Below are 25962 nucleotides of genomic sequence, written 5' to 3'. Positions count from 1 at the left end.
CAAGAGGCAGCTGGACAGCCATCTGTCAGGAATGCTTTGGTTTGGATTCCTGCATTGAGCAGGGGGTTGGACTTGATGGCCTTATAGGCCCCTTCCAACTCTACTATTCTATGATTCTATGAATTTTGTATCTTGAAAGTACCACATAATACGAAATTAAAGGTGGGCTCTTGAAATTGGTACCTTAAGAAAATGTTCTTGCAGCATAATTATTTTAAGTATATAGTCAAGATCACTTGCTGCAGACTAGTTGTCTTTTAGTACTGCCATACCTACAGATTGTGTTTAAAAAGCAGCTGTCCGCACGTGTTAATAATGGTCAGGAACAAGCCCTGTTAATACTCCAGATCAGTAAGTAAGCCGGAGTTCAAACCAATGACTGCGCACGCGCTGCGTTGGCGACTTGATTCCTGGCTTCGATGACGACAGTGACCCTCTTTAACCTCAGAAAGAGCCCAATTAAATGAATAAACATTATATAGCGAGCGTTGCTTGAAATCACCGCCCAGCAGGCGGAGCGAAGCCGGCCGCTCCTCATAATCTGTACACTGATGAATAACGACATGACAGCGAAGGAGGGTGACTCAAGCAGGAGCTCTCAGTCTGGCTACCCAAAGGCGCTAGAGGCGCCCAGAAGTTTCCAACCGGGCAGCTGCCCTGCGTCTCTCCTCCTGCTCCTCCTCCCCCTTCCCCTCCTCTTTGGCGCGGAGCTGCTATTTCCAGACACTTCCACCCCCTTCTGTGTCCCCTCCCTCTCCCCATTGAGCGATAAAGGTGCCCAGCCGACTGAGCCTGCCTCGCTTGATTCTCCAGTGCATGGCTCAGCAGACGGCTGTACTTCTGTGCTTTCCATCTCTAACCGGTGTAGCCCGTTTTTTCTCTCTCTCTCTCTGGCACTCAACATGAGCGCGGCCGCTCAGTCTCCCACTATGGTTCACTTGGAAGCAGGCGGAGGCGAGCGGGAGCCCCTGCCTCCGGGCTGGGAGGTGAAGATCGACCCTCAAACCGGGTGGCCTTTTTTTGTGGATCATAACAGCCGCACTACTACGTGGAACGACCCGCGCATGCAGGGAGATCATCTAAAGGTACCGCCAACACCGACGACATACTTTTTTTTTTCTTTACGCGAGAAGCCTGGCGTTGTTGGGACTTTGGGAGTTTCGCAGGGATGGACAAACAGGGCACTATAGTCCTTCTCAGGACGCTATACTTCAGCGTTAAGCAACGGGTAGAAAGCAAGGGACTCGGTCCCCTCTCACTCCCTTGATTTCAAAATTATGTAATTAAACCTGAAGGGTGACCGGAGGGGGAGGGTGTCTTGAGAACATGGTTGTGTGTGTAACACCCTCCCAATCCCTTCGCGTCTCAGAGTTTGGGAAGAAGGGGAGAGATTTCTCAGGACGTAGAACTACTGGCGGGAGGGTGATACCCTTCGGGTTGGCAGCGCTGAGAAACGGCGACGCGCTTCTTCGTCCCCTGAGACTTGGGTGTGTACATTCCTCTCTCAGAACGTGGTGGAGGACGGGCAGTGTTGTGTGTGTGACTTCCCCCCCTCTCCTCCTTCCCTCGTTATACAGTATTGTTGTGGTGACTCAGGAATAATGCTGTTCAAGGTTCTCAGTTCTTGGCAATGGAAATGGAGTTGGGGAGGGGACCCGCGGGGGACCGAAGACACTGAAGGGCACTTAGTAGCTCTGCTTAGCTTCAACTGATGATGGCAATGCTTGAAGGACAGCGGACGAGCACTTCCCTGAGGCCCTCTTAGCAATGCAATGCAGTGGGGCAGTGCCAGGAAAAGCCTGTCCTCCCCCCTCCTTCTCAGTACATGGCAATGCAGTGAGGCTAGGAGCTGGCTTTTGTCTCTGACGCACTGCAGTCCTTTTTATGTGCGTTAAATCATTTGATACCTCAGTCCTCGCAGTGCTTATTTAAAGTTTGCTAAGTCCACCTCAGCCTGTAAAGAGTAAACTTTTGATTTATTTCGCCAGGGTGTACACCTCAAGCATTGAACAGCAATTCTTTTAAACTCCCTTGTCTAGGGGGTTTCCTTTTATTTAAAGCACACACACACACACACAAGCTTGATCATGGAAGGATTCCTAAATATGTTACTATCAGTGGAAAAGGACAGCTCAGATTGCCACAAAAGGAGGCACAATTTTCTTTTTTTAAAAACTTTCCTCTCTGAAGTTAAATTGGATTGGTCCTGAGATGAGTAGATTATGTAAACGCACACACAATGTTTTTGTTCTATTGCAATTAATCTGCTGTTTGTTATGCAATGGCCAAATGACTTGTCTGAACGAAGAAGTTATTAGCATAGCAGAAAATAATTGTTGGGTCTTCTTCTGATTCATTTGCAGGAATTTTTGATATGTTTGTTTTAAAGAGCAATACAGTATTTGAACAATTGGCATAAGTGCCATGACTTTTTTGGAAGACATATTCATCTTGGTCAGAAGTATGACTTGCGTAGTTATCAGGGTCTTGTTGGGCATGCTGGAGCAAAGCTCCAAAGTGCTAGTTAAATATATTTGAGTGGTCTCACCCGAACAATGTTTTTATTTGGCTTTCATCCTAAAAGTCTCATACTTGCAGTTGTCAGGGAGGGTTCTCGATGTTCTGGAAAACAGCTTTCAGCTTTACTATTAAAAATGGTGCTGTGCCGGTGGTCTGAGAGCTGTAAAGCAAAAAAATCCTCAAAAAGGTTTTTGTTGGTTTCTTTTATAGATTTTTAAAAATATATTTTAAAAAACATTTATATGCCACCTTTTCGAATAAAAACCTCTCCAAGGTGTCTTACACTTGATGTATTCTTATTTTATTATGTAACAGAATAAAATAGTCCCCCATAAAACTCCCAAAGAAAAATCAAAATAACAAATTCTATAGAACATAGCTAACAAAAAAAAAACCAGTAAAAGATCCTTACAGCTAAATAATGTTGCCCATCTAAAAGCCACCTGAAACAGGTTTTCACAACTTTTTGAAAAAAAAGTGGTGGACTTCTGGATATCAACAAGGAAGGAGCTTCAGAGGCATGGGACCACCACAGAAAAAAACCCCTCCCTCTTGTAGCTGCCAATCTCACTGACTTAGGTGGCAGGCAAACAAGGAGGGCCTCTGTTGTAGATCTCAAGGGTGTGGGTAGGACAAGGTGGGTGCAGGCAGTTCTTCAACTAGTTGGGCCCCAAATGTTTAGGGTTTTAAAGGTTAAAACCAGCACTTTAAATTGGGCATAGAAGTGCACTGGTGACCAGTGCAGCTGATACAATAATAGTGTTATATAATGATCTGATCCTCTAGCACCTGTTAGGACTCTAGCAGCAGAAGCAGCCTTAAAAGTCAGCTCCACATAGAAAGAGTAATCAATCCTGGACATGACCAGGATATGGATTCCTGTGGCCAGGTCAGGCCTCTCTACATAGGGCTACAGCTGTTGCACCAGACAATAACCGTATGTTGAAAATGCCCCAGGGTTTCATATACATAACCAAATGACGCTAGAGGGAAAAATCTTCCTTAGTTCACTTATATTCACTTTCAGATATGGTTTAATTAATTAATTAATTGCATTTGTATTCCACCAGTATAACTAGGTTCTCTGGGTGGTTTATAAAGACATTCAAATATACAAATAGAGTTAGAACTCCACATGGCACACAGGAGTGGTTGTGGACATGCTCCTTCTTATAAATTAATACCAAAGATATTTGGTGCAATTTCCTTAACCTTACATAGTCACTCCAATGCACTACACTGGTACTAACTGTAACATTTCATCTTGACACTTTTTAACGTATTGCTAGTATCTAGTAATAGCTACATTGTTGTATCTTGCTGTATCAGCTCTGTGGAATAGGAATTGGGGGCATGGAGTTATAATAGTTTTGGTCCTACCTATGGCAACGAATCCAGAGAGTGGCATGGGAAAGTGGTTTTGGGCCATCTAGCTGTCACATTATTAGGTGCCGCAGGATGCTATTTTATCCCCAATGCTATTTAATATCTATATGAAGCTTCTGGGAGAGGTCATTAGGAGTTTGGGGACAAGGTGCCATCAGTATGCTGATGACACTCAGCTCCCTTTCCCCATAACATCTGAGTTGGGAGAGGCTGTGCTGGTCCTGGACTGGTACCTGGATGCAGTGGTGGGATGGATGAGGGGAGGTAAGCTGAACTTGAATCCTACCAAACTGAGGCTCTGCAGGTGAATGATTCTCGTGCCTGAAAAATTGGTCAATGGCCTACTCTGGACAGGACTGCACTCTCCCTGAAGGAGCAAATACATGATCTGGGAAGCTTCTGGATCCAGCTTTGTCACTGGAGGCCCAGGTAGCTTCAGTGGCTAGAAGCTTTTTTTAACCAGCTGAGACTGGTACAGCAGCTATGGCTGTTCCTGAACTGAGAGACCTTGACCACAGTGGTTCAGGAATTGATTGGTGACTTCAGAGTTGGTTTACTGCAATGCCCTGTATATGGGGTTTCCTTTGTGCTTGATGTGGAAGCTGCATTTAGTGCAGATTGCTGCAGCATGGTTACTGACAGGAGTGAGACCCTGTCAGCATATTACTCATGGTTTACTGATTTGCTCTTGGGCCAAGGTCAAGGTGTTACTATTAGAATATAAAGCCTTTAACAGCTTGGGGCCAATTAACTTGCAGGATCGCCTTACCTCATATATGTCCACTTGACCACTTCAATATGCGGAACTGGCATTGTTGCAGGTGCCACACAATACTCATTCTGCAGTTGAAAGAAAACAGTATTTTAGTGTGCTAGCACTTAAGTTTTGGGACTCCTTGCCTATTGATATCAGGCAGGCACCTTTGCTGTACTCTTTCTGGCATCTGCTTAAAACATTTTTGTTTAGCCAAGGCTGCCTAGGCATGTAGAAGTTGTATGTGTTTTAATCTGTTTTTAGTTTATTATTGATTTTAACTCGTTCTTGAATGTTTTTAAATACCTTTTTTATTGTCTTTTATTGATAATTTTAATGTTTTTTGTAAACTGCCTTGAGGTTTTATTACAATTGAGCAGTATATTAATTTTGTTAAATACTATTTGAAGCTTGTATTCTGCATGCAGAGATGCATGGTTCCATTTGCTGTTGAAAGTTCCTCCTCCCCAAAATCATACGCTGACTGAAGTATTTGAGAGGCAATGGAACATACATGGCTTAGCTTGTTCCGTGCTTGAATTCTGGCCTCAGTTTTGAATATATCAATTTTCACATTTTCCTAATAATGAGCTACATGTACATATTAAATTTCACCTTTCTGAGTGGCCTGAAATTATCTTGATCATGTTGGTGTACAGTTTCCTCTTTCTTCTAGACAGAAACTTACAAATGTCTCCCTTTCAGCATTTTCTGGAGAGTCTTGGGAACTGTGTATGTGCCAAATTCTAGGTAGCTTGGAAACAGTGACAAAGGGCAGAAAATTTTCCACTGTTATATTTTTCTTCAGAAAACTTTCCACAAATGGATTGTAATTAGGAGGATAAATTAAAATGAAAGGTACACATAATCTACACGTGTTAAATCAATCCTAGTTGATTTTGGACCTTGGAAAATTATTTAATGCGAAATTTTCCAAGATAACATAATTGTCTAGAAATATCTTAACCATCAGGGTATACATATTGACAGGAGTGATGTACAATTGTTCTTCCCTGTCTTGGATTACATGTGAAGCATTTCAGAACTGTCTCATTAGAAAATACCCTGTAATTTTGATACACCAAAAGTAAATCAGTCAGTGAACCCCAGTTTTCTGTTGAAACAAGCTACCTTAAAATAGAGGCAGGCCTACCAAGTTTATTGGTAACAGCATGTGGACTGCATGTGCATGAACTTAATTTATAGAATTAGGCAATTTGAAGTTCTTGTATGCGAAGTTATACTTTAGCTTGTGGAAGAGTAATGCAAATTTCCCCCTTCGGACATATCACATGAAGTCAAATATAGTACATGTTAAAGTTGGAAACAATAAAGCCATGCCCTCCTAGGAACTTTGCATTCAGTAGATTTGTTGCTCTGCTTCTTTGGTAAACAGTACCTTCAAAAAGCAAGTATCTTGTGGTTTATGTGTTTGTGCAGTTAATATGATCCTAAGATTTCTCACATCTGCCATAGGGTAAGTGCATTAGTGTGTGATGCAGGAATTGGATATGTTGAATCAACATATCCAGGTCCCCTGTCCCCCAGAACAACAAAAATCTAAGTGTTCATGCCACAGATGTAATATTTAGAGAATGTAATGTTTTTTATTTTGTGAATTTTAGATTGAGGGATATTATAATTGTTCACTGTTATAAGTTACAGCTAAGAGCTCAAATATATTGCTGGAAAAGTAGAGACCTCATATTCGCATTCCATTGATGAAAATTAGGGGCTTGTTGCATTTTATTTGACATATGTTATGTTAAATTAAATTAGGATTCATATCACTTGAGTTGCAGACATGTGTAACAAGTGGAGACATGGTGTACTGCTTTTCTCACCTACTAAAGACTCATTTACTGAGGACCAATTAATTGCTGCCATATGAATGCTGGTGAATATGTTTCTGTGTAGCCGCCGCTGCCCCATGTGGCCTCTGTAATGTGTAGGAACAGCTAACCACTTGGATTGGCTCTAACATGTGAAGAATCTTCATGGAAGCACTGCACATTCTTGGGAGTGGTTGGTGCTGGCATGGAGGCTCGTCATATAATGGGGGTGATCCATCTCATAAGCTTCTTCCACACATTACAGAAGCTCTGTGCAGTCACTGCCATAAGAAGGCCATTTCACTAGCCTTCCTATAGCTTTAAATTTTTTTTAACATATCTTTATTGCATTGATGTTCCCAGCACTCTTGAGTATATTATATGCTTTTAACATAGCACATGGAAAGGTTTCCTTGCTTTTCCAGGGTACAGACTGCGAAAGCAGGAATGGGAAACATCAATTTCTACAGTATTAAGTTAAGATGGTTGATCGCTGATGATACTAAAAGTGTATAGTCATTATCAGCACTCTTAATTAGACGGGCAATGTACTAGGCCAACTTGAAATTTCCCTACTTAAAAATTAAAGGTTTATGAATAGAAATAGTTTGTGATTATTACACTATTTTTTGCCATTTCTCTGAAAACAGTATTTTAGTTATTCACCAAAACATTAGAAAGTGGAGTGGAACTTTTAAAAAATCAATAGTTAATGTGCTTTCTATCCACTTGCAATAATGGAAGGTGTTGCTGCTGTGAATAAACTATAAATACAGGCAGCATGTACAGTGATGGAAATATATTAGTAATATTATAAATATAGAAGTAGGAAACAAATTGCGATAATGTTTGAAGAACTGGTTGGGAAATAATGTTTCATAGGAAAAGGAAATTGATTTTTCCCCTTAGGCTTGATTAGACTTTTGTTTTTGTTTAAATGTGTTGATTTAAAGTTGTGTTGTTAATTTGTCGAGAGAGTATAAACCATGGATATAAGACTATGGCCTAACATAGTTATTGGAATTTGCCAGTATGTCACACACATTCAAGCTATGTTGCTTGCAGCTGGTAACCTTGATCAGCATTGTGATTTCATGCTTTAAAATAGCAGAGCTAGGACTACATATAAATTCGCATGCCAATAAAGTGGCCTTAAAAGTAATTCTAAATTGTTTCATAGCCAATTTTAAAATATGCCATCTCCTGATTGCCATTTTGTGTGTTTGTGTGCAAGACCAGAAAGGAAAGAGATTTCACTGAGCCAGTTTTTTTCTGGTGAAAACCACTGACTCAATAGTGCTGACTAAGGAAAGTAATAGATTTTATAAGAATGTAAGAAGAACCCTGCTGGATCACACCAAAGGCCATTAGTCCAGCATCCTGTGCTCACAGTGGCCAGCCAGATATCTGTGGGAAGCCCCCCTCTTTTTTTAAGGCTTGGGCATGGCCTTTTAAAAGTGATCGGTATTTGTGTGTGTGCATGCACACATATGTCTGCACCTTTGCATCTTTGAATGAGCAAGGAAGTAGAATTCAAAGGTAGCTGTATGCCTCCCATATCACTGTGTTAGTTAATACTCCTAGGGAGCAAATGGAGTATCTTCCAAATATTATTTGGGCATTTACTTCCCTTATGTCCATCCTTGTGAACCTTACAGCATGTCAGGTTTGTCCCAATATCTGTTCATGTACTAGCCTCATAATTGGAACAGCTATGAGAGTTACCTACCAATGTTATTTTTAGGTCATCTTTGAAGACAACTTAAATCATTTGTTTCTAGACTTTGTAGAGTTGGTATGACAACTGATAAGTGTGTTTTCTTCATATATAATATTATTAATTATATAATTCTTAAAGGAAGAACCTTCTGTTTTAATGATTTTCTACCACATGTCATTTAGCTTGTTAAATTTTGTTCCTTGTACCTGCCCAGCTTCTAAGATACCTTTCCCACCCACTCCCCCAACATAATTTTGTCCCCAACCTGAGCCAGCAGTGGCCACAACAATCAGGGATTCTTATAACCCCACTTTCCTTCAGCAGTCCTAGTGGGCCCATGACCCACACTTTGAAATCTACATGACTAGGCTTGCTTACTTTCTGAGAAGCAGGCAGTTCTGGTTATTTATTTTGCATTGTGGCATTGCAAGAACCTTATTATGGCCCACTGAGCATTACAATAATATACAGGTTCACTGCCCTGCCTCTGAGACACATTCATGCTGTAAAAACAAATAACTTGCCAAAATTGTCTTCATCTTCCGCAAGAAAAAGTTCTTTGTAGCATTCTTTTTAAGGGCCTTATTTTAATCCTTGCTTTTAAGTCTGGTGAGATGAAGCAATGATGCAAGTTCTCTTTATGCAACATTTATTTCATCACCTTCTGATGGAGCCTACTTTCCATTTATAGGCATGTAGGGTGAATGGCTTGATATACTACAGGAAAGCCAGGGCATTGTTGCCAATGAGGGTCCATCTTTGTGCACAGACAAATGGTTTAATTTTGATTATTAAAATAATGTGGCGTAGTGGTTAAGGTGTTGGACTACAACCTGGGAGACCATGGTTCAAATCCCCACACAGCCATGAAACTCACTGAGTGACCTTGGGCCAGTCACTGCCTCTCAGCCTCATGAAAACCCTGTTCATAGGGTCGCCATAAGTCAGAATCAACTTGAAGGTAGTACATTTTCAACCAAGACACAGAATGTAATTGTGCATTTTCTGAGTTGCCTGGAGTTCTGTTCCTCCCTTGCCAGCATGTTATCAGTGGCACTGCTTCAGAAACAATCAGAAAGCCTGCTTAATTAGCATAATTAAAGTGTGAGATAAAATTAATTAAGATCTAAAAAGTAGACTGGTGCATAAAGACACTACATGATAATAAATATCATGGACTAAAATGAAAAATGAGTCAGCTTGGCTTTCTTGAAGTATTCTTGGCAAACACTGATTAACCCTGGATTGAATATACGCAAACACTAAAATGTGGGGAATGAGACAGTGCAAATCAAACACATAAATGCTTGCAAAATAGGTGGCCATAATATACTACAAGAAGTGTCTTGGTCGTTTGGGCAAGTAAGAGGGGAAATATCTTTGTCAGGTGCTTAAAGTCATATCAATGTAAAGCGCTTCTATATATAATATAAATAAGAGCATAGTAAACTGGCAGCCAGGAAGGAACAAGCCAAAAACCACTAGAAACAAGTTTAATGGCGGTGAATAGTTACTTGTTTCTGAGAGGGGTGGTAGAGGGAAGCAGGTGACGATTCTCTTTTTTTTCTGATTCTGGATCAGCTAGAGTTCCAGCTAGAGAAGTTATCCTCCTCTCTCTGTTATTTTTCTCTGATCCATTTGTTTATACAGACAAAATACTAGCCAGAAAAATGCACATGTTTAGGGCAAGAGGCAATGGGGTAGTAATAGAGGCAGGTGTGGCATTGGGAAAGGTTGGATCTGATGTCCTCTGACTTTTAGGTGTTTGTGCTAGCTATATTTTTGTAAAATTACTGTCTGAATAGTTTGCACTGAACAATCTGCACTCATTCTGTTCTTGTTAGTGCTGCACTTTCATCATGAAGTTTTGTCATAATTCTCCCGATCTTGGCTATTGACTGACTACCTTTTCTATTTTATTGACTCAGGCTGCAATCCCATGCAGTTACTAGGAGTAAGCTCCATTGAATTCAGTGGAACTTGCAACTTTGTAAATGTGCACAAGATTGCACTGCATTAATTGCAGCTCATAATTCTTGTATGAATGGAAAATGTACTAAGAGAGCAACAGCCAACTTTGACAAACCAAACCAAAATATGAAGACCTGCAAAAGGTGTTTGTGCAGATGTACCCTCAAATTAAGATTGTGTTGTAAATCTGGTGTCAGCAGAGCTCTTCTTCCTCTTACACATACTCTCAAATTAAAAATCATGACACTGACATACCATTGCAACTACTGCAGCATTCCTGCAAATTTCAAGATATGGCTAGATCGTATGAGCGTTAGCCTACATAAGGAGTACATGAAAGCTGGGCAAGATTCATCTCGCCAATGGAAATAACTTAAATCTGCTGTGGATAAATGTTTGCAGAATCCTCTGAGAGATAACATGGACTATGCAGGTGTATAAAGATTGTCATATTTACCTTTTATATTTTTGCTGTTGAAGGACTTTTTTCACATCTACACCATATATTTATGACACATTGCTTTTCCCAATGAACCCTGGCAGCTGCAGTTTATCCCTCACAAAGCTACAATCCCCAGCCCCCTTAATCAACTGCAGTTCCCAGGATCTTTTGGGAAAGCCATGTACTTTTTAAATGTATGATGTAGATGTGACCTCAGGTGTAGTGAGTATGGCTTAGATACTTTATTTCATATCTGACTGTGACTTCTTCCTGGGAAATCATATGAAGGATATAATGATGGAACATTTTTCTTCGTCAGCTGCACATTTGTTTATCTTACTGGTGACCTCACAATAGCAACCATACTTTTTAACAAGACTATTCTTGTGATTCCCCTCTAGCAAGTATTCTACTATGCTTTGGCTCTCCAGCATGTCTTTCCCTGGTTTATAACTAATAATAATAATAAATAAATATTTTATTTCTAGGCCGCCTATCTGGCCGCGGCAGCGGCCACTCTAGGCGGCGTACACATAAATAAAATATAACATATACACTTCATATAACACAAAATCAATATAAAATTAAGCTAAAAACCACCCATAGCTATGGCAGATAAGATTAGACTGTTCCCGGGGTCTTGTAGGCCTGCCTGAATAGCCAGGTTTTCAAGGCTTGGCGAAAACTTGGCAGGGAGGGGGCATGGCGAATATCATAAGGCAGAGAGTTCCAGAGGGTGGGGGCCACGATTGAAAATGCCCTCTCTCTGGTCCGCACCAGCCTAGCTGTTTTAACCGATCTTACTAGCAGGCCTCTGCTGAGTGAGGGCAAACTCCTTCCACAAGTGGCCTGCAGGTAAGAATAGCCTCTGATCCCTCCCTCTTCCTATATGTAATAGCCAGGAAGAATGGGTGGAAGTGTCTCACACAGAACAGGAAGAGGTGTCAGAAAGTCTATAGTGGCTTGGAAAGCCAAGAGAGGAGGAAGAGCATGCAAGCAACAGAATTATCTTCACACACTTCTGTCTCCATCCCCCACCTCTAAATGAGGAGGAGCTGGATTGAACCTACTGGCCTACCATTTTCCAGACCATACTATAGCCCTATTCAGTTGTTCACCTACACACTTTCAGAACGTATGGAGAGAGGAGTGGGGCCATGCACATTGACCTCACCCTCAATGCCCCTGCCCTGCTGGCTCCACTCTTGTCCTTTGTTCATTGGGTGGGAAGATCTGAAGGAGAAATCCTCACATGTTCAGCTGAACATGCTTCGAATTCTCCATGGAAATGGAAACCTCATGTGGTCCTGTTTGCATTGAAGTTTCTAAGTGAATGAAGCTGAGCTCCACACAAAATGTGAGGGCTGGAAATGGAACTGGTAGGGATAGTGGAGGTGGAGCTAATGTGCACAGCCCTGTTCCTCCTCCATGGGTTGGAGGCAAACCCCTGAACACAGTTTATACGTCTTCTTTGTATTGTTGTAGCAGTTGGCTTTCTGGTTTAAGAATGCCCGATCATGCAGTTCTTTACAGAGTGATTTCTATAAAGCTGTTGATTGAATATCATATAATACATTTTAATGCCTTTTAAATTGTAAGAATTAGAAATGTGGCTGGAACTTAGGGAATTGTTTAAGGTGTGTCTCCATTCCTGACACATACATAATTTAATAATCTCACTCCCTTCACAGCATTAGAGAAAGTGAGGCAGAGATAAGATGCTTGGCTTGGGCCATATGTGCTCATTTTATACTATTTCGTTATCACAGATTAATATTGGACTGTTGTGATATGTACTGATTTGATTTATTTAAGATAATTAAGATAGTAAACATTCCCAGGATGTTTTACATAAAACAAAAATAATCAAAATACAAGTAAATCAGATTCAGTAATCATAAATATACAATACATAAAAGGCAGCAAGATCTTAAAAGCTGAATGAAAACAATCACTCAGGCTAAAATTGTGCCTGAAGGCCCTTGGAAAATAAAAAAAATCTTTACCTAGCACTGAAAGGACAACCAAGTTGGCCCCAGACATATATTTGTGGGAAACGCATCCTATTACAAAGTACCATTAAAAGCCAGCTTTTGTTATAAGAATAGTAGCCTGGAACTGAGAAGGAAAGTTCTGTTTTGGCCTGGAGGCAAGGAGAGAGCCTTGCCTCCGAGTTACAGTAACTTAGTCAGGGAAGTTCAAGCAAGCTGATTTAGCATCCTGCTACATCCATTGATTTCTGTCTCATCCACTGTAAATCTTGGTCACTTATCAATTTCAAGTTAAACAAGAGAACATCAGACTCCTTCTGGAAGTGTTAAGCCAAGATAAGATCACCTAAAATGTCACTCCTTCCTTTCCCCCCTGTCCCCACAATAACTAATGAAGAGGTTTCAGTGGTCTGAGCCCTCCACCAGAAAATCCCAAAATATATGTTAATCTCTTTTCTCCCATCCACCTGGTTAGCAGAATGAAGGCGCATTTTTAGAAGCCGTTTCTCAAATATTTAGGACAAACTTCCCTGGTAGCACCACTTAAAAACTTTTTTTAACACTCATTCACTATCAGGAAGACTTTTAGTCTTTTATTCCAATTAATTATATTAAACTCAGATTTGGCCATAAAAGCTGCTAGAAGCCAGCTCAGATTTAGGGAGCTTCTCTCCAAGGAGAGGGCTTTTCTTTCTCGTAAGGATTCTTATGGGCAGAGCAATCCAACTGCCGGGCAGCCAGCGGAGGGGGGGCTTGCGGAGGAAAAGCCGGCGGAAAGCCCCGTGGGATCCTCCTCCCGTATGGGAGCTCCGCGGAGTAAGCGCTCTCCATAGGCGTGAATGGGAAATAAAATGAGTTGTTTTTTTTACTGCGCCGGCCTTTTAGCTGGCGGAGTTTGAAGAGGGATCGTGACCCGGTGGAGGGGTCTGAACACGAAAAGGATCTCGCGTAAGTCCCCTCACCGCAGCTCTTTCTCCCGCCATGCCTCCAGAACGTCCCGTTTTCGGGCCTTCTGCAGGCTTCCGCTGGGCCTTCGTCCGCCGAGCTGGCCGTCCCCGGTGACGTCCAGAGGCTCCTAATGGAGCCATATCTCTGCTGAAGCGGAGTGCTACAGCCGGGACCCACACCATCCGACCCACCGCAACCCAGCGGAAGGTTGAGTTGGATTGCGCCCTAAGGTTGCAATTTGTGACAGACCCCCTCCATTTGCAGTTGCAAGGAACTGGGGTCTCTCCTTCGTAGAACAGGTTGCATGCCCTTCCTTAATATTGACTCTCCTTTTTCTGGAACTCCTTTTTCCTTTGTTACTTTTGTTGTACCGGGATAGCTCAAGGGAGACACAAGCAAACTCTTCTGTGCATCACGTACCAAAATACTCTTTTGCCCGTATTTCTATAAGCTTATCTTACTCATCTCAAGATACCATTTCCTTCACTTTCAATCCAAAATCCCCTTTACTCTCTGTCTCTTCCCATTTCCTCCCAGACTTTTGTACAAGCCCCGTCAAGCTTCTCCGCTGGGTCCCCCCCTCCTGTTTTTCTACCTTTCCTGTTTCTGTTAAGAAGGCCAAATATCTCGCTTTGTTAGCTGCTTTGAACTTTCCAGACGTGAACTCTTTGCCTCTTCCCAGTCACCCCCAAACCTCCCTCATTTATTCAACTTACTAAATGGTGTCTGTCTTCCCTTCTTCCCCCTCTCTAAAGTCTGCTACACCTGTGTAGTTTCTCTGTGGTATGTTGAGCCTTAAAGCTGATGTTTTAGAATCCAGTTTCCTTTATTGCTGTGGGCAGACAGCCCCCCCTTCCCAATACTTTGCTTGACCAGGTCTAAGTCTATGTTAGCTGGCACAAAAATATGTGAACATATGTTAATTTCCTTTTGATAAAATAAAATTACTTTTTATTTATTGTTCTTGTTAACCCTTGGGCTGTCAAATTCTGGAGTTCGTTCAGAACTCATTGTTAAAAGATTGTAAAAGGAGTGTCAAGGTGGCATGTGAGGATTGTAGGCTTGTGTGCAAACTGCACATTTCATAACAATCTCATAAATGGTAGCCACCAGCCTGGTCTCAACATACAAGTAGGTACATACTCTGAACATGTTGGAGGACTGAAATCCTAAGTGATTATTGCCAAGTCCATCAAACATACTTTAGCTTATGCCAGTGTGGTTTGTAAAAAGTAAGCTTTTTAATAAGAATTATACTTATCAGTTTCCAAATGCAAACTTCCAAGGTAAACATAATTTGCTGCACATAACAGAAGCTAAATCTTAAGATACTTGTATGATAATGCTGGAGGAAGTACATTTCAGAAGTATGAGTGTCATTCAAAAAGCATTTAGTGAGAAACTTTAGGAGGCCAAAATCATAGTCCTTGGTGTTGTGATGGAAGTTTGGAAAAGTAGGCAGTGTCTGCTAGAGACAGATCAGGTGTAGGCTGTGTAGGCCTCCCAGTAAAGCAAGGCTAGACCTTTGGTCTGCAGGCCTAATCTGCCCCACCTGGCCTCCCCATTTGGCCTGCAAGGCTGTTTTGGACAAACCATGCCCACCTGCCCTACACCTGAGACTGACATATATAAGGTGTGGGGTAAGTGTGGGACTTGGCCAAAAGAGGTTTTGCAGGCACTAGGCACTTCTGAAGCGCTGAGCACAGGGCTTGTAATAGCCCTGTATAGCATCTCCCAGCTAGTTGTTGGGTACTGCTGTGCAATACGGCTTTGCAGGCACTACCATTTGGGAGTTACTGCAAAACCACTTTTGGCCAAGCCCCACCTTTACATGTCTTGGGAAGGGCTGAGCACAGGGCTTACAAAGCCCCTTGCACAGCAATTCTGAAGTGCTGTGGAAGGGAATTTGACAGGTGTAAATCACCTGATGTCATTATATGATTGACAGCTGTGTTGGCCTGCCCACCTATCAAATTTGACCCACAGGGGTAGGTAGGAGATAAGGATCTGGACCATCAAACCAAAAAGGTTTCTCTGTCCCTGCTCTATTCCAGAATGTCCCAGGGTTGTTTCATTCTCATATCAATTTTGTGGTTGTTATTGTCCTGCACTTCTACTCAAGTACTTGGGCTACTGGCACGTATCAGAAATAATAATTACAGAATACAGAACAGAAACAATTATAATAAAATGTAATACTAATAAGCAAGTAACAATATAAAACTTATTCTATTTTGGCCAATCTGTTCACCTCTCTGAGCCCTTAAGAAAATTCCCAAACCTACTAGAAGAGTGTAGCAAAAGCTATAGGGAAACAGCAGTATATTACTCCTTTTTCTATTACATTTTGTTTTTAAAATGAGCATATGGAGGGTATAGTATATATAAACCACCAAGAAATACCAAATCATTATAAATGCCAAGAGTTGAAATAGCAAAGAAAATAAAGAAACTTGATGGATTCCTTTTTCAGGACTGGTTCTAAAGGATCTGGGACACATTATATATGGTGAAGCTTAACCCATTTGATTAGATATCAGAAAAGGAGAGAAAAAGGAGCAGGACTTGCTATCTGTTTTTACTGTATTGTTATACAGATTAAAATGTTTCATCAAAATTATTGACATTATGAGACATGTTGAAAAAGCAATGACATATACATAATCATTTTTAATAATACATAATTAAAATATTTATATATTAATATAATTATTTTATTTTTTAAAAGTAGAATATAATACAGAAATACAAGACTTAGTTTCAATCCCCGATTCTCCATATGATGCTCTTGCTGGTCTGAGCAGCTGTAAGAAGTGTATTAACAGGTGTACAAGTTCATGCTGTTCCTTATAAACCCTCTAGTATTGCAATACAATTTTACTCCAGCCAGAAACTCAATACAAGCAATTAACCTCTGCCCTTCTTGTCAGTCCAGTTGTGTTACATGTTCAGGTTTTTCTGAGATTGACAGTGTATATATGTGGGACTCTAAAAGCAGCACATTTAGAGAAAGTATACAGTTGGCATTGCCTTGTTCCAGTGGTTTCAGGAGATAATTTAAAGGAGTCGTCACAGGTAAAGAAGACTTTTCCAAGGACTTCTTCATTTCTGACAAGGGTGGATTTTTTTAAAGGGCGAGGGAGAGGACAACCATGAGTTGGGAGAGCTAATAGTGCAATCCTATACATGTATACTTAGAAATAAGTCCCATGAAGTTTGCTGTATAGCAGGGTTGGGGAACCTTTTTGGCTCCATGGCCAGTTCCTTTTCAGGATCTGACTCACAGGGTGATCGGGGACATAAAGGGGGAGGGGAGAGACTTGGAAAATCCTCTTCCAAGTCTATTAAAGCCCTTTGCCTTTTCATTCTTGGCAATTGGGGACTTAAAAGGAAGAGGGGAAGACTTGGAAGAGATTTTTCTTATTAATCTTTCCCCTTTACGTCCCTGATCACAGAGATTGAAAGGGGATATGCAGGGTGACTTGGAAAAGGCTTTAAGACAGCCTCCACTTTCCCATTTGAGCAAATGGGAGCACAGGAACTGTCTTAAAGCCTTTGCAAAAGCATCTTTCAAGTAGCTTGAGCTGCTTCAAATGGTGTTTTTGCACAGGGCTTTAACCCCATTCAGCAGATGAGCAGGGATTAAATCCAGCTGTCTTGTTCCTTGCTGGGAACAGGATTGCGTAGCCAAGGCAGGAGTAAACCCTGTCCTCCCGCCCATCAGCTTAAGTCTCTGGTAGGGAGAATGGCGTCAGGGGCCATAGTTGGCTCAGAAGCCAGAGATTCCCCACCTCTTCTATATAGAATTGTAACCTGAGTTATTCAGATTTCCTAAATGAGATGAGGAAAGTTACTATTTCTAACCATTGTTCTTCCCACAGACATGGAGGATAGTGGGGAATATCTATTTCACTGTGAGATTAAATACTGTGAAACACTTAAGTACTGTAAGTGCTTGTAAATACACTTTGCTTGGTAACCTATGGCAAATAAGAATGGCTTCTAAATTATGACTAGCACAGAAAGGTTTGTCAGTTGAAAGAGCTGATTCTTTCACTTTCCAGGCTGTCAGTGGGCCACTGTTAAATAGAGGTCAGTGTGAACAGGAACACTGATAACTTTTGTGGGTAGTAACTTTTTTTAAAAAAATTGCAAATTTGTACTATCCACTCATATCTTTTCTTAGTTTATTCTCATCTCCTGGCATCAACACCTGAAGATTATAAATCTCATCTTCTTAAAACCTTCAGATAGGGTCAAACTCTGTGTGATGGTGATGTGTGTGTCTATTTATTTATTTTTATTTATTATTTGATTTATATCCTGCCCTTCCTCCCAGCAGGAGCCCAGGGTGGCAAACATAAATGCTAAAAACACTTTAAAACATCATAAAAAGATCTTAAAATACATTAAAACAAAACAATGTTAAAAACATTTTTTAAAAAGCTTTAAAAACATCTTTTTTTTAAAAAGGGTTAAAAACATTATTAAAGAAAACATATTAAAAGCAATTCTAACACAGACACAGACTGGGATAGGTCTCAACTTAAAAGGCTTGTTGAAAGAGGAAAGCCTTCAAAAGGTGCCGAAAAGATAACAGAGATGGTACCTACCTAATATTTAAGGGGAGGGAATTCCACAGGGTAGGTGCTGTCTCTTTAAATGCAGGCATGTTCTGTGGAATAGAAGTGCAATTTAAGGAGCAGTGAGAGAGAGCCAGTGTGGTGTAGTGGTTAGAGTGTTGGACTACGACCTGGGAGACCAGGGTTCGAATCCCTACACAGCCATGAAGCTCAGTGGGTGACCTTCGGCCAGTCACTGCCTCTCAGAGGAAGGCAACGGTAAATCACCTCTGAATACAGCTTACCATGAAAACTATTCATAGCGTTGCTCTACGTCAGGATCAGCTTGAAGGCAGTCCATTTCATTTTTCAAGAGCATATGAATGAGGGGCTGTGAACCTTCTGCCACCTCCCCTCAGCCACTTCCCCTCTGGCTGCTTTTTACCCAGTAGGGCTTACTTCTGGTTTAAGAGCCTGACCTGATGGGAAGTGGGGAAATGCCCTGGAAGACACGTGTACTGTAGTTTGGCCCTTTTTGAATATTTATCCTGTAAGCAACAGCAGTACTTGTTACCTGATCTCACTTGGAGATTCATCTGGAATATGAGCCCAAAATAGAAAGGGCACTGCAGGAAGAGCTTCATTAAAGGTCTGGGGGGGTGGGGGGGATTTCTTGTTTAAAGTTCCGTTTCCATCCTGTATAGTGTTAGTATCACATTACAAGCATATTTAAGCTTGAGAGCCTTTATCTTTCATTCTCTCTGAATGTTTTTTCTTTTGATCTTCCTACTTGTACTTCCTTTCCCCCACACTTTCACTCTCACATTGTTGCAGCTGATAAACTTATTTGATATTTGGTAGATCTATCTGTATCCACCATCAGTAACATTTTTAAAATTGCAACTAGAAGGACGATACCAACAATGTCCCCCACATTGTGTCCCATTCACTTAGGTGTTTTAAACATTTCTGTACTACCAATTTTATTGTGGAGAAGAATATGCTGTTTTCAGGCATTGTTTGTGAAGTTGTGATGATGACACCAGGGAAGATACATAAACTTCACTCAGAGTTTAAACAAAATGGCACATTTTGCAGATTTGATAGAAAATTGCCCTTCAGTTTTTAAAAAATAAAAGTTCACTCTTAAGAGCAACCACTACAGCTCTGACTTCAGTTTATTGAAATGAGCATGTGCAAATTCTCACTTTAAGCAAACCTAGAAAGCAGCTGTAGTAAGATCCACAGGGGTTAGCTGATCAGGGGCTGTCTTCCAATCTCCTTCTCACTTAGCTTCACAGCCTTCAGTATTTCTAGTATCCCTGTTTCTGGCCTGTATCTCAGCACACAGTTCTTCCTGTATCCGCACTCTGGAAAGATTTGCTGCTAAGCAGAAGCGGCTGGTGGGGCAGCATTGCTCACCTGGCTTCCTAACATGGAGATTGTGTCAGTAACAGAAGGGAGGTTGGTAGTAGCTCAACTACTGCACCTTCACTATACTGACCTCCCTGCTGCCTCGTCTCTCCCCCTCTTAGTTGCTGGTAGCAACTTTATTGGGAAGCTAGGTGAGTTAGTGCTGCCCTGCTGGGCCGGCTGCTACTGCTGGGTGTGACAGACCTTCCTCGTAGTTGTGCCGTGCTTCTGAGCCTCCCTAATTCAAAACTGGAATGTTGCGCTTTTCTTGTCATGCTCAAAGAGAGTTTGAACTATCACCCTGGAGAGTGGAGTTGTTGACCCTTTCATCTAATGATGGCATGCTCCAACATCTTGTGTTGAATCAACAGTAGGCGCTGCTGCTTCAATACTGGGGAAATCTATTGATGCTGCACACAAGCATTGTACAGAAGATTGGGAGGATGGGTGGAGAGGAGATCTGGTAGGACCCTGAGATTTATTCTAGGAACATAGGAATCTGCCTTATACTAAATCAGGATGTTGGTCTATCTAAATCTGTATTGCCTATGCTGATTGGCAGCCGCGCTTCATTGTTTCAAACAAGACTTTTCCCCAGCTCTACCTGGAGATACCAGGGACTGGATCTTGGCACCTTTTGCATGCAAATCACATGCTCTGTTGGTGAGCTACAGCCTTTGGCATAGACCCATAGTTTGTAATACTTTGCCTTTCACCACATAGCTCTTCTCTCCTTGTCCCGTGAAACAATTTTTTCTATGCACTGCATCAGCCACTGGAAGGTAAATGATAAGGCTGTAAGTCACACAGATCTGAGATCTTTTTAAATCTCTCTCAAAAACTGTATTGAGGTATGTCAGTAGTTAATATCTCTTAACTAAACAACACAATAGAATAAAAACATATCACAAGGAACAAGTTCTGGTGTGTAGACTGACATTATTTGCTAACAACTTGTTCTTAACTGTATAGATCCCAGCTTCTAAATCTGCACTGTGTGATCTGTTTGTTTGTCTAGGAAAGTCAATCATCAGCAAATGGTCCATCTAGAAATAGTCCAAACCAGTCCCAAGTCAGAGACGGAAACATGGGATACCCAAAGCTTCGTGCCGGTTACATCCTCATTCCAGTCATACATGAAGGTGGAGAGAATAGACAGCAGCGTTCATACTATCCTGGCTATCAGCCTGGCACGCGAGTCAAGGCAGACACCATTCCCATCACAGGACGGGCCCCATCACCTCTAAGAGGAAGCTTTGCCCGTTCGCAATCCCCTGCTAGAGGACCTGCAGAAGCTGGCCAGACAGATAAACAATGTGGACTGGCAACAACAGCTGCAGCAGCCCAAGTACCCCTCTCACATGGATCCGAGGTAAGTTGCCAGAATTGCTGTGGTGTGTTTTGCACTGGAATCTTTGCATGGTTTAGAATTTAGATATTAGCGTGGATGTGAGTTACAGTGGCCACATAATAGGCATTTCCTTTACAAGGTTTACAAGGCTTGTTTTATTGTTTTATATTATTATTTGTATTTTAAATTGTTTTTAGATTTTTAAGTGCCTTTTACGGTTTTAAGGTTGTGCATAGTTTAATTGTATTTTAATTGTATGTTTTTCTATGTTTATAACTACATGTAGTTCTATTTGTAAGCCTCCCTGAGTTCCAGTTTGGAAAAAGGGTGGGGTAAAAATAAAGTTTCAATTCAGTTCAATTCAATTTCCTCCTGTACTGTCAAAATATTACCAATTTCTTATATGCCCTTCCGCTATACACTGAGGCAGTTGACAGGTTTTGTTTTTTCCTCCAGCATCGTGTGTATAAAACGAATTTCATACAGGGTTTTTTTGTTAAATAAATATATAAACATTCAGGGCATAACTCGTATCCAGCGTACTGATCAGTTTTGAAGGAGATGCATTCCATTGTAATAATCTGTGCCATAGATTCACTACTTTCAGAGATAACTAGACAGTATTAAAAAGGAATTTGTTATTAAATTGATCAGGATATAGGCTCTGAACCCTATAAAATAGACAAGTTTTCTTCACCAAAGTAGATCAGACAGTGCAAGTCTGTGACAGTAAAGGAGAACTGGACTTGTTGCATAAAGTTTAACCCTTCTCTTTCAGGAGAGAAACTCTGAAATAAGGCTGTACATGATTTTCAGCTGTGAAAATTTATACATGATTTCTATTTAAAGCTATAAAATCTCAAATATTTTCTAAATATGATCATAACTACCTCATTCACCAATATGCTGTGTTCTTTGGGGTTTGTCTGCAGAGCTGCCCATGATTACAGGGCATCTTTTTTGTTATGTCTTTAATATCTTTTTTATTATGTTGTGACAAATTTTAAATCCAAAAGGTGGAGTTTCAAGTTGTAATTTTTCCACTGGTAAAATGCAAGAGGAATTGTAGTGGAACATAGTGCTTGAAAGGGAAGGACAATGCTTTGTTAACACTGCATCAACTCTGGCTGCAGCACAGATGTCATGCAAAGCAATATATGACGTACAAATCAGCATGTGCATTTACTCAGATAGGACCACTTTGATAGTTTTGTGCTGCACTCATTTTTTACATAAGGATGATTGGAAAGAGCCACTCAAAGAACTTCAGCGTTTATTCCTTCTGAAATTTAAATCACTATTTAAATTATATATAATTTCTTTTTTCATTCAGTTTGCCCCAAGAACATAACCAGAAATTATGGTGCTGAAATGGGCATGTGCAGTACATCCAGAGCCCTGTAGCTTTGTATATGACAGCTCTTGCTAAGCCTTTAGTCACTCTGTTAAGCCAGATGCATCAAAGCTACAGAAGCTCACTGTGCATCTCCTTAAAGCAGTGGAATCTGCTGAGTCAGAATAGTGACAGAACATGTTGTCCAATCCACATTTGCTTTACTAACTATGCCTCATGAGCTGTACATCTCTTTGATTTTTTCAAAATTAATTTGTTTGTAACTAGTTATTATAAAACTATTTAAAGTAATAACATAACAGGACAACTTTAAAGAAATCATTTCTTGATTTTCACATTTTTCCAGAGTTTCCAGATTAGGGCAAGGAAGAGATCCAGAGGGAGCTTTTCTTATGATTAAAATATGCTACCAAGTGCACTTCAACCTGCTTTGATATGTGATAGTTCTTCAATCCCCATGTAGAATCTGTTAGTCCAAGCATTGTGTTGTGACATGATATTTGTAATATCTATATCAGATTAGGCAAATCTGCCCAGGCTCTGTGCCACTTGGCTACTGTCATTGCAATATCAGAGACTTACAAACCACTGCTTTAAATACTTTTAAAATCCTGTTTGAAAGTTAAACTTATTGCAAACATGATAATAGACATTATTAATAAACGTTTTTTCCTCTGGCAGTCTCCATCACCTGTACCGTCTGAATCACCAACCATTTCCCCTCAGTCATCAGGCAGGCCCGGTTCAGGAAGCCACCAGCTCCCTCGTGGATATATTCCTATCCCTGTGATCCATGAGGGAAACGTTCCAAGGCAACCATCACAAACCTTTCATCAGGCACAGAAGACACATTATCCAGCCCAGCAGAGCGATTACCAAGCCCACCACCCAGTGTATCACAAAATTCAGGTTGATGATCTGGATCAGAGGCCACAACGGGCACAGTCACCAAACAGGGTGCCACAAAGAGGTTCAGCAAGTCGTGAAAGTTCACCAGCTAGAATCCAGTCTCCAACTCTCAGAAGAGTGCAGTCAGTGAGACCTCAGGTAGGTGCAGTGAGCCTATACAAGGTCCTTTTTTGATTTTCATTAGCAATTATTCTGCTGATTAATTCAGTTAATGAATTCATGACAGATTAAAAATTATAGCTCTGTTTTTAAAAACTGAAACTGTATCTGGGCTTTGCCATAACACATCAAAAAGATCTTAACTTTTGTCTGTTCGGCACACTTTGCTTTTATAGTCCCTGTTGGCTGTGGGAGAAGCGGTTCAAGAATTAGAGTAAAGATTGTATTGTGCAACCATTTCTCCTCAGTTGAAGTAACCTTCTGGAGTCTTACTGATAAAGCCTTATTACTGAGGGTTAATTTATTTTATGTACAGTTCAGTTGAGGTAGCTCAATAACTAGCCTTTTGAACTTTTTGCCTTATAGGGCAGTGGCGAGGAACATTCTGTTTGGTCCACGGCACGGTATGGCCCAAACCATCCTGGCCTGCCCATCACCTGATGTCATATGACATCAGGCACTGGGCAGGTAAAGCTGTGGTACCAAACTCTAAGTGTACTCCCAATTCTCCCTTTCTAGCCACTGGTAGAATTCAGCACTTTCTGAATTTGATACAGCATAAGAAAAAGCCTCCAAATTCAAAACGCACCAAATTAAATCTTGAGAAAAGTGTCAGAGTGCAATTAAGTGTTTACTCCCAGTTCTTCCTTTGCAGCTGCAGCCACAGCTTTAATTCAAGCTGGGGCTGCAATATCTTCCTTTGAATAGGGCATATTTTGCTCCCCTCTTGTAGATTCTCACTTTTTTTTGTTCTTCACGTTAAAAAATTGATTGTTTTCCTGTTGCTGTCTCTTCATGTTCCTTTACTGCTCTTCATGCCTATCATATCCATAGACATTTCTTTTCAGGCTGTGGCCTATTCTTTTGGCTATGTTATGATTAAAAATAATGTTGTATATGTGCAAGGTGAGTGTAAACCCTTATATACAAGCTTATATATAGTATATAAGCTATGACTGACCATTCAAAGGTGACATACAGTATCTGAAAATGTTGAACTCAATGTTGTCATATTATTTAAAGCTGAAATCCCTGTACTTGTTTTCTTGGTTCACATTCACCACCAATCAGCATGTTTTTCTCATTCCTCAGGCTTCTCAGCCACAAATGCCAACACAAGGATCACCACCAGCTCTGCCATCTGATGCCAGGCTTGAAAACAAGGCAGGCTCATCTGCAACAGAGATTCCTGCTCCATTCATCCCCATTCAAGTCATTCGTACAGATGCAGATACTAAGCCACCTCCACAGAAACCACCTCCTACAGCAGAAAATGTGGATAAAAAGATTCCTTGCCCTCCTAAAGCTGCTCATGTAGAAGAAAAGCTTGTCCCACAGGAACATGAACCACAGAAAACTTCAGAAGTGGAAGAACCTCAGAAGCATCCAGGAGTCTTGAAAGTTGAAGCCATTCTAAACAGGGTACAGTCACTGGAGCAGGCTGTCAGTTCCTTTCAAGGTAAGAAAAATGACAAAAAATATCTAATGATAGAAGAGTATTTGACCAAAGAGCTCCTGGCCTTAGACTCTGTGGACCCTCAAGGCCGTGCAGATGTTCGGCAGGCCAGGAGAGATGGTGTAAGAAAAGTTCAGAATATATTGGAAAGACTTGAACAGAAATCAGAAGATGCTCCAGAGCCCATTCAAGGGGATGGACTTCAGCCACCTTTGCCTGAGAATAATCCACTGTCCCAGGAAAAAATGGATGTTGATCCTATGGTAGAAAACCTTACCAAGGATGTAAGTAATGAGAATGCCAAGGAGCAAATCAAAATGGAAATGAATCAGCCTGAATCTAAGGAAGGAGTAGTCACCAACCTTGCCAAAGGAACAAATACACTTGAAAACATGACTGAACCATAGCCACATGCAAAAATTAAAGTCCTTGGACTGTTTAAGTTAAAGTGTGTGTTAAGTGAAATTTAACTTGCATGCATTTCAGGAGCTTTGCACCAATTGGTTTTTAATAAACATAGCAGCTTTGGACACTGTAAATGGGGCAGATGTGGGAGCATAAGGGGAAAAATGTAAACTATATTCTGTATATTGTTCAGAAGATGCGTTTGAAGAATATATTGTTAAACGGTTGCTTTCAAACCACCCAGCAAAAAAGATGTCTTGGGTCAATATCAGCAAGTGAAATGACTTACGTAAAATCATTACCTAACCACATCAGAATAACATGCCTTTTTTTAAAAAAAGACACTCTTAAGGGGAAAAATGTTTTCAGTATTAGGCGCTTTAAGTAATGTTGCCTAGAAAGTGTGGTAAGAAATCATAGAGATATTTATATGTATTGAGAACTTCAGTGCTATATTTTAAATGGGAAGAGAATAAAAAATACCATAGAAACTTGATGAACCTGTGTGGTTTATAAATGGGAAATCTATCTGTATTTCCGAACCATGATTATGTATTTCTAAAAATAGGTTTCATCTAATACTTCCTCCCAGCTTAGGAAATGCCTACTTGCACATGCTTTCTAATCAGTCTGTGATTTGTCACATTTACATGCATTCCATCCTGACCTAGCTGAAATGCCTGAAGAGGGACACACAAAGAATTCAGAGTTGCACAATCAGATGATGAGGTACACCCAAAATACAGAAATAACACACCTAAGCAGCCATTGTTGTTATTCCATTCAGGT

General features: G+C 40.8%; 1 protein-coding gene across 1 annotated transcript; it reads left to right on the top strand.

Annotated features, from left to right (window-relative positions):
- Nucleotides 1–552: 552 nt before the first annotated feature.
- BAG3 (BAG cochaperone 3) lies at nt 553–25669 on the top strand. Its single transcript, XM_061635834.1, has 4 exons — nt 553–1085; nt 20558–20911; nt 22926–23291; nt 24405–25669. The coding sequence occupies exons 1-4, from the start codon at nt 564–566 to the stop codon at nt 25173–25175; spliced, it is 2013 nt and encodes a 670-aa protein (XP_061491818.1). The 5' UTR covers nt 553–563; the 3' UTR covers nt 25176–25669.
- The last annotated feature ends 293 nt before the right edge of the window (nt 25670–25962 follow it).

Source organism: Rhineura floridana, chromosome 7, assembly GCF_030035675.1.
Source record: "Rhineura floridana isolate rRhiFlo1 chromosome 7, rRhiFlo1.hap2, whole genome shotgun sequence".
NCBI classification, from domain to species: Eukaryota; Metazoa; Chordata; class Lepidosauria; order Squamata; family Rhineuridae; genus Rhineura; species Rhineura floridana.
This window is presented reverse-complemented; position numbering and strand designations above follow the sequence as displayed.

Excerpts from the sequence above, each read along its gene's own strand:
- BAG3 (XM_061635834.1), top strand. The coding sequence starts at position 564 with ATGACAGCGAAGGAGGGTGACTCAAGCAGGAGCTCTCAGTCTGGCTAC. Across the intron at positions 1,086-20,557 it reads TGCAGGGAGATCATCTAAAG|GAAAGTCAATCATCAGCAAA; the intron begins GTACCGCCAACA and ends TTGTTTGTCTAG. Across the intron at positions 20,912-22,925 it reads CCCTCTCACATGGATCCGAG|TCTCCATCACCTGTACCGTC; the intron begins GTAAGTTGCCAG and ends TTCCTCTGGCAG.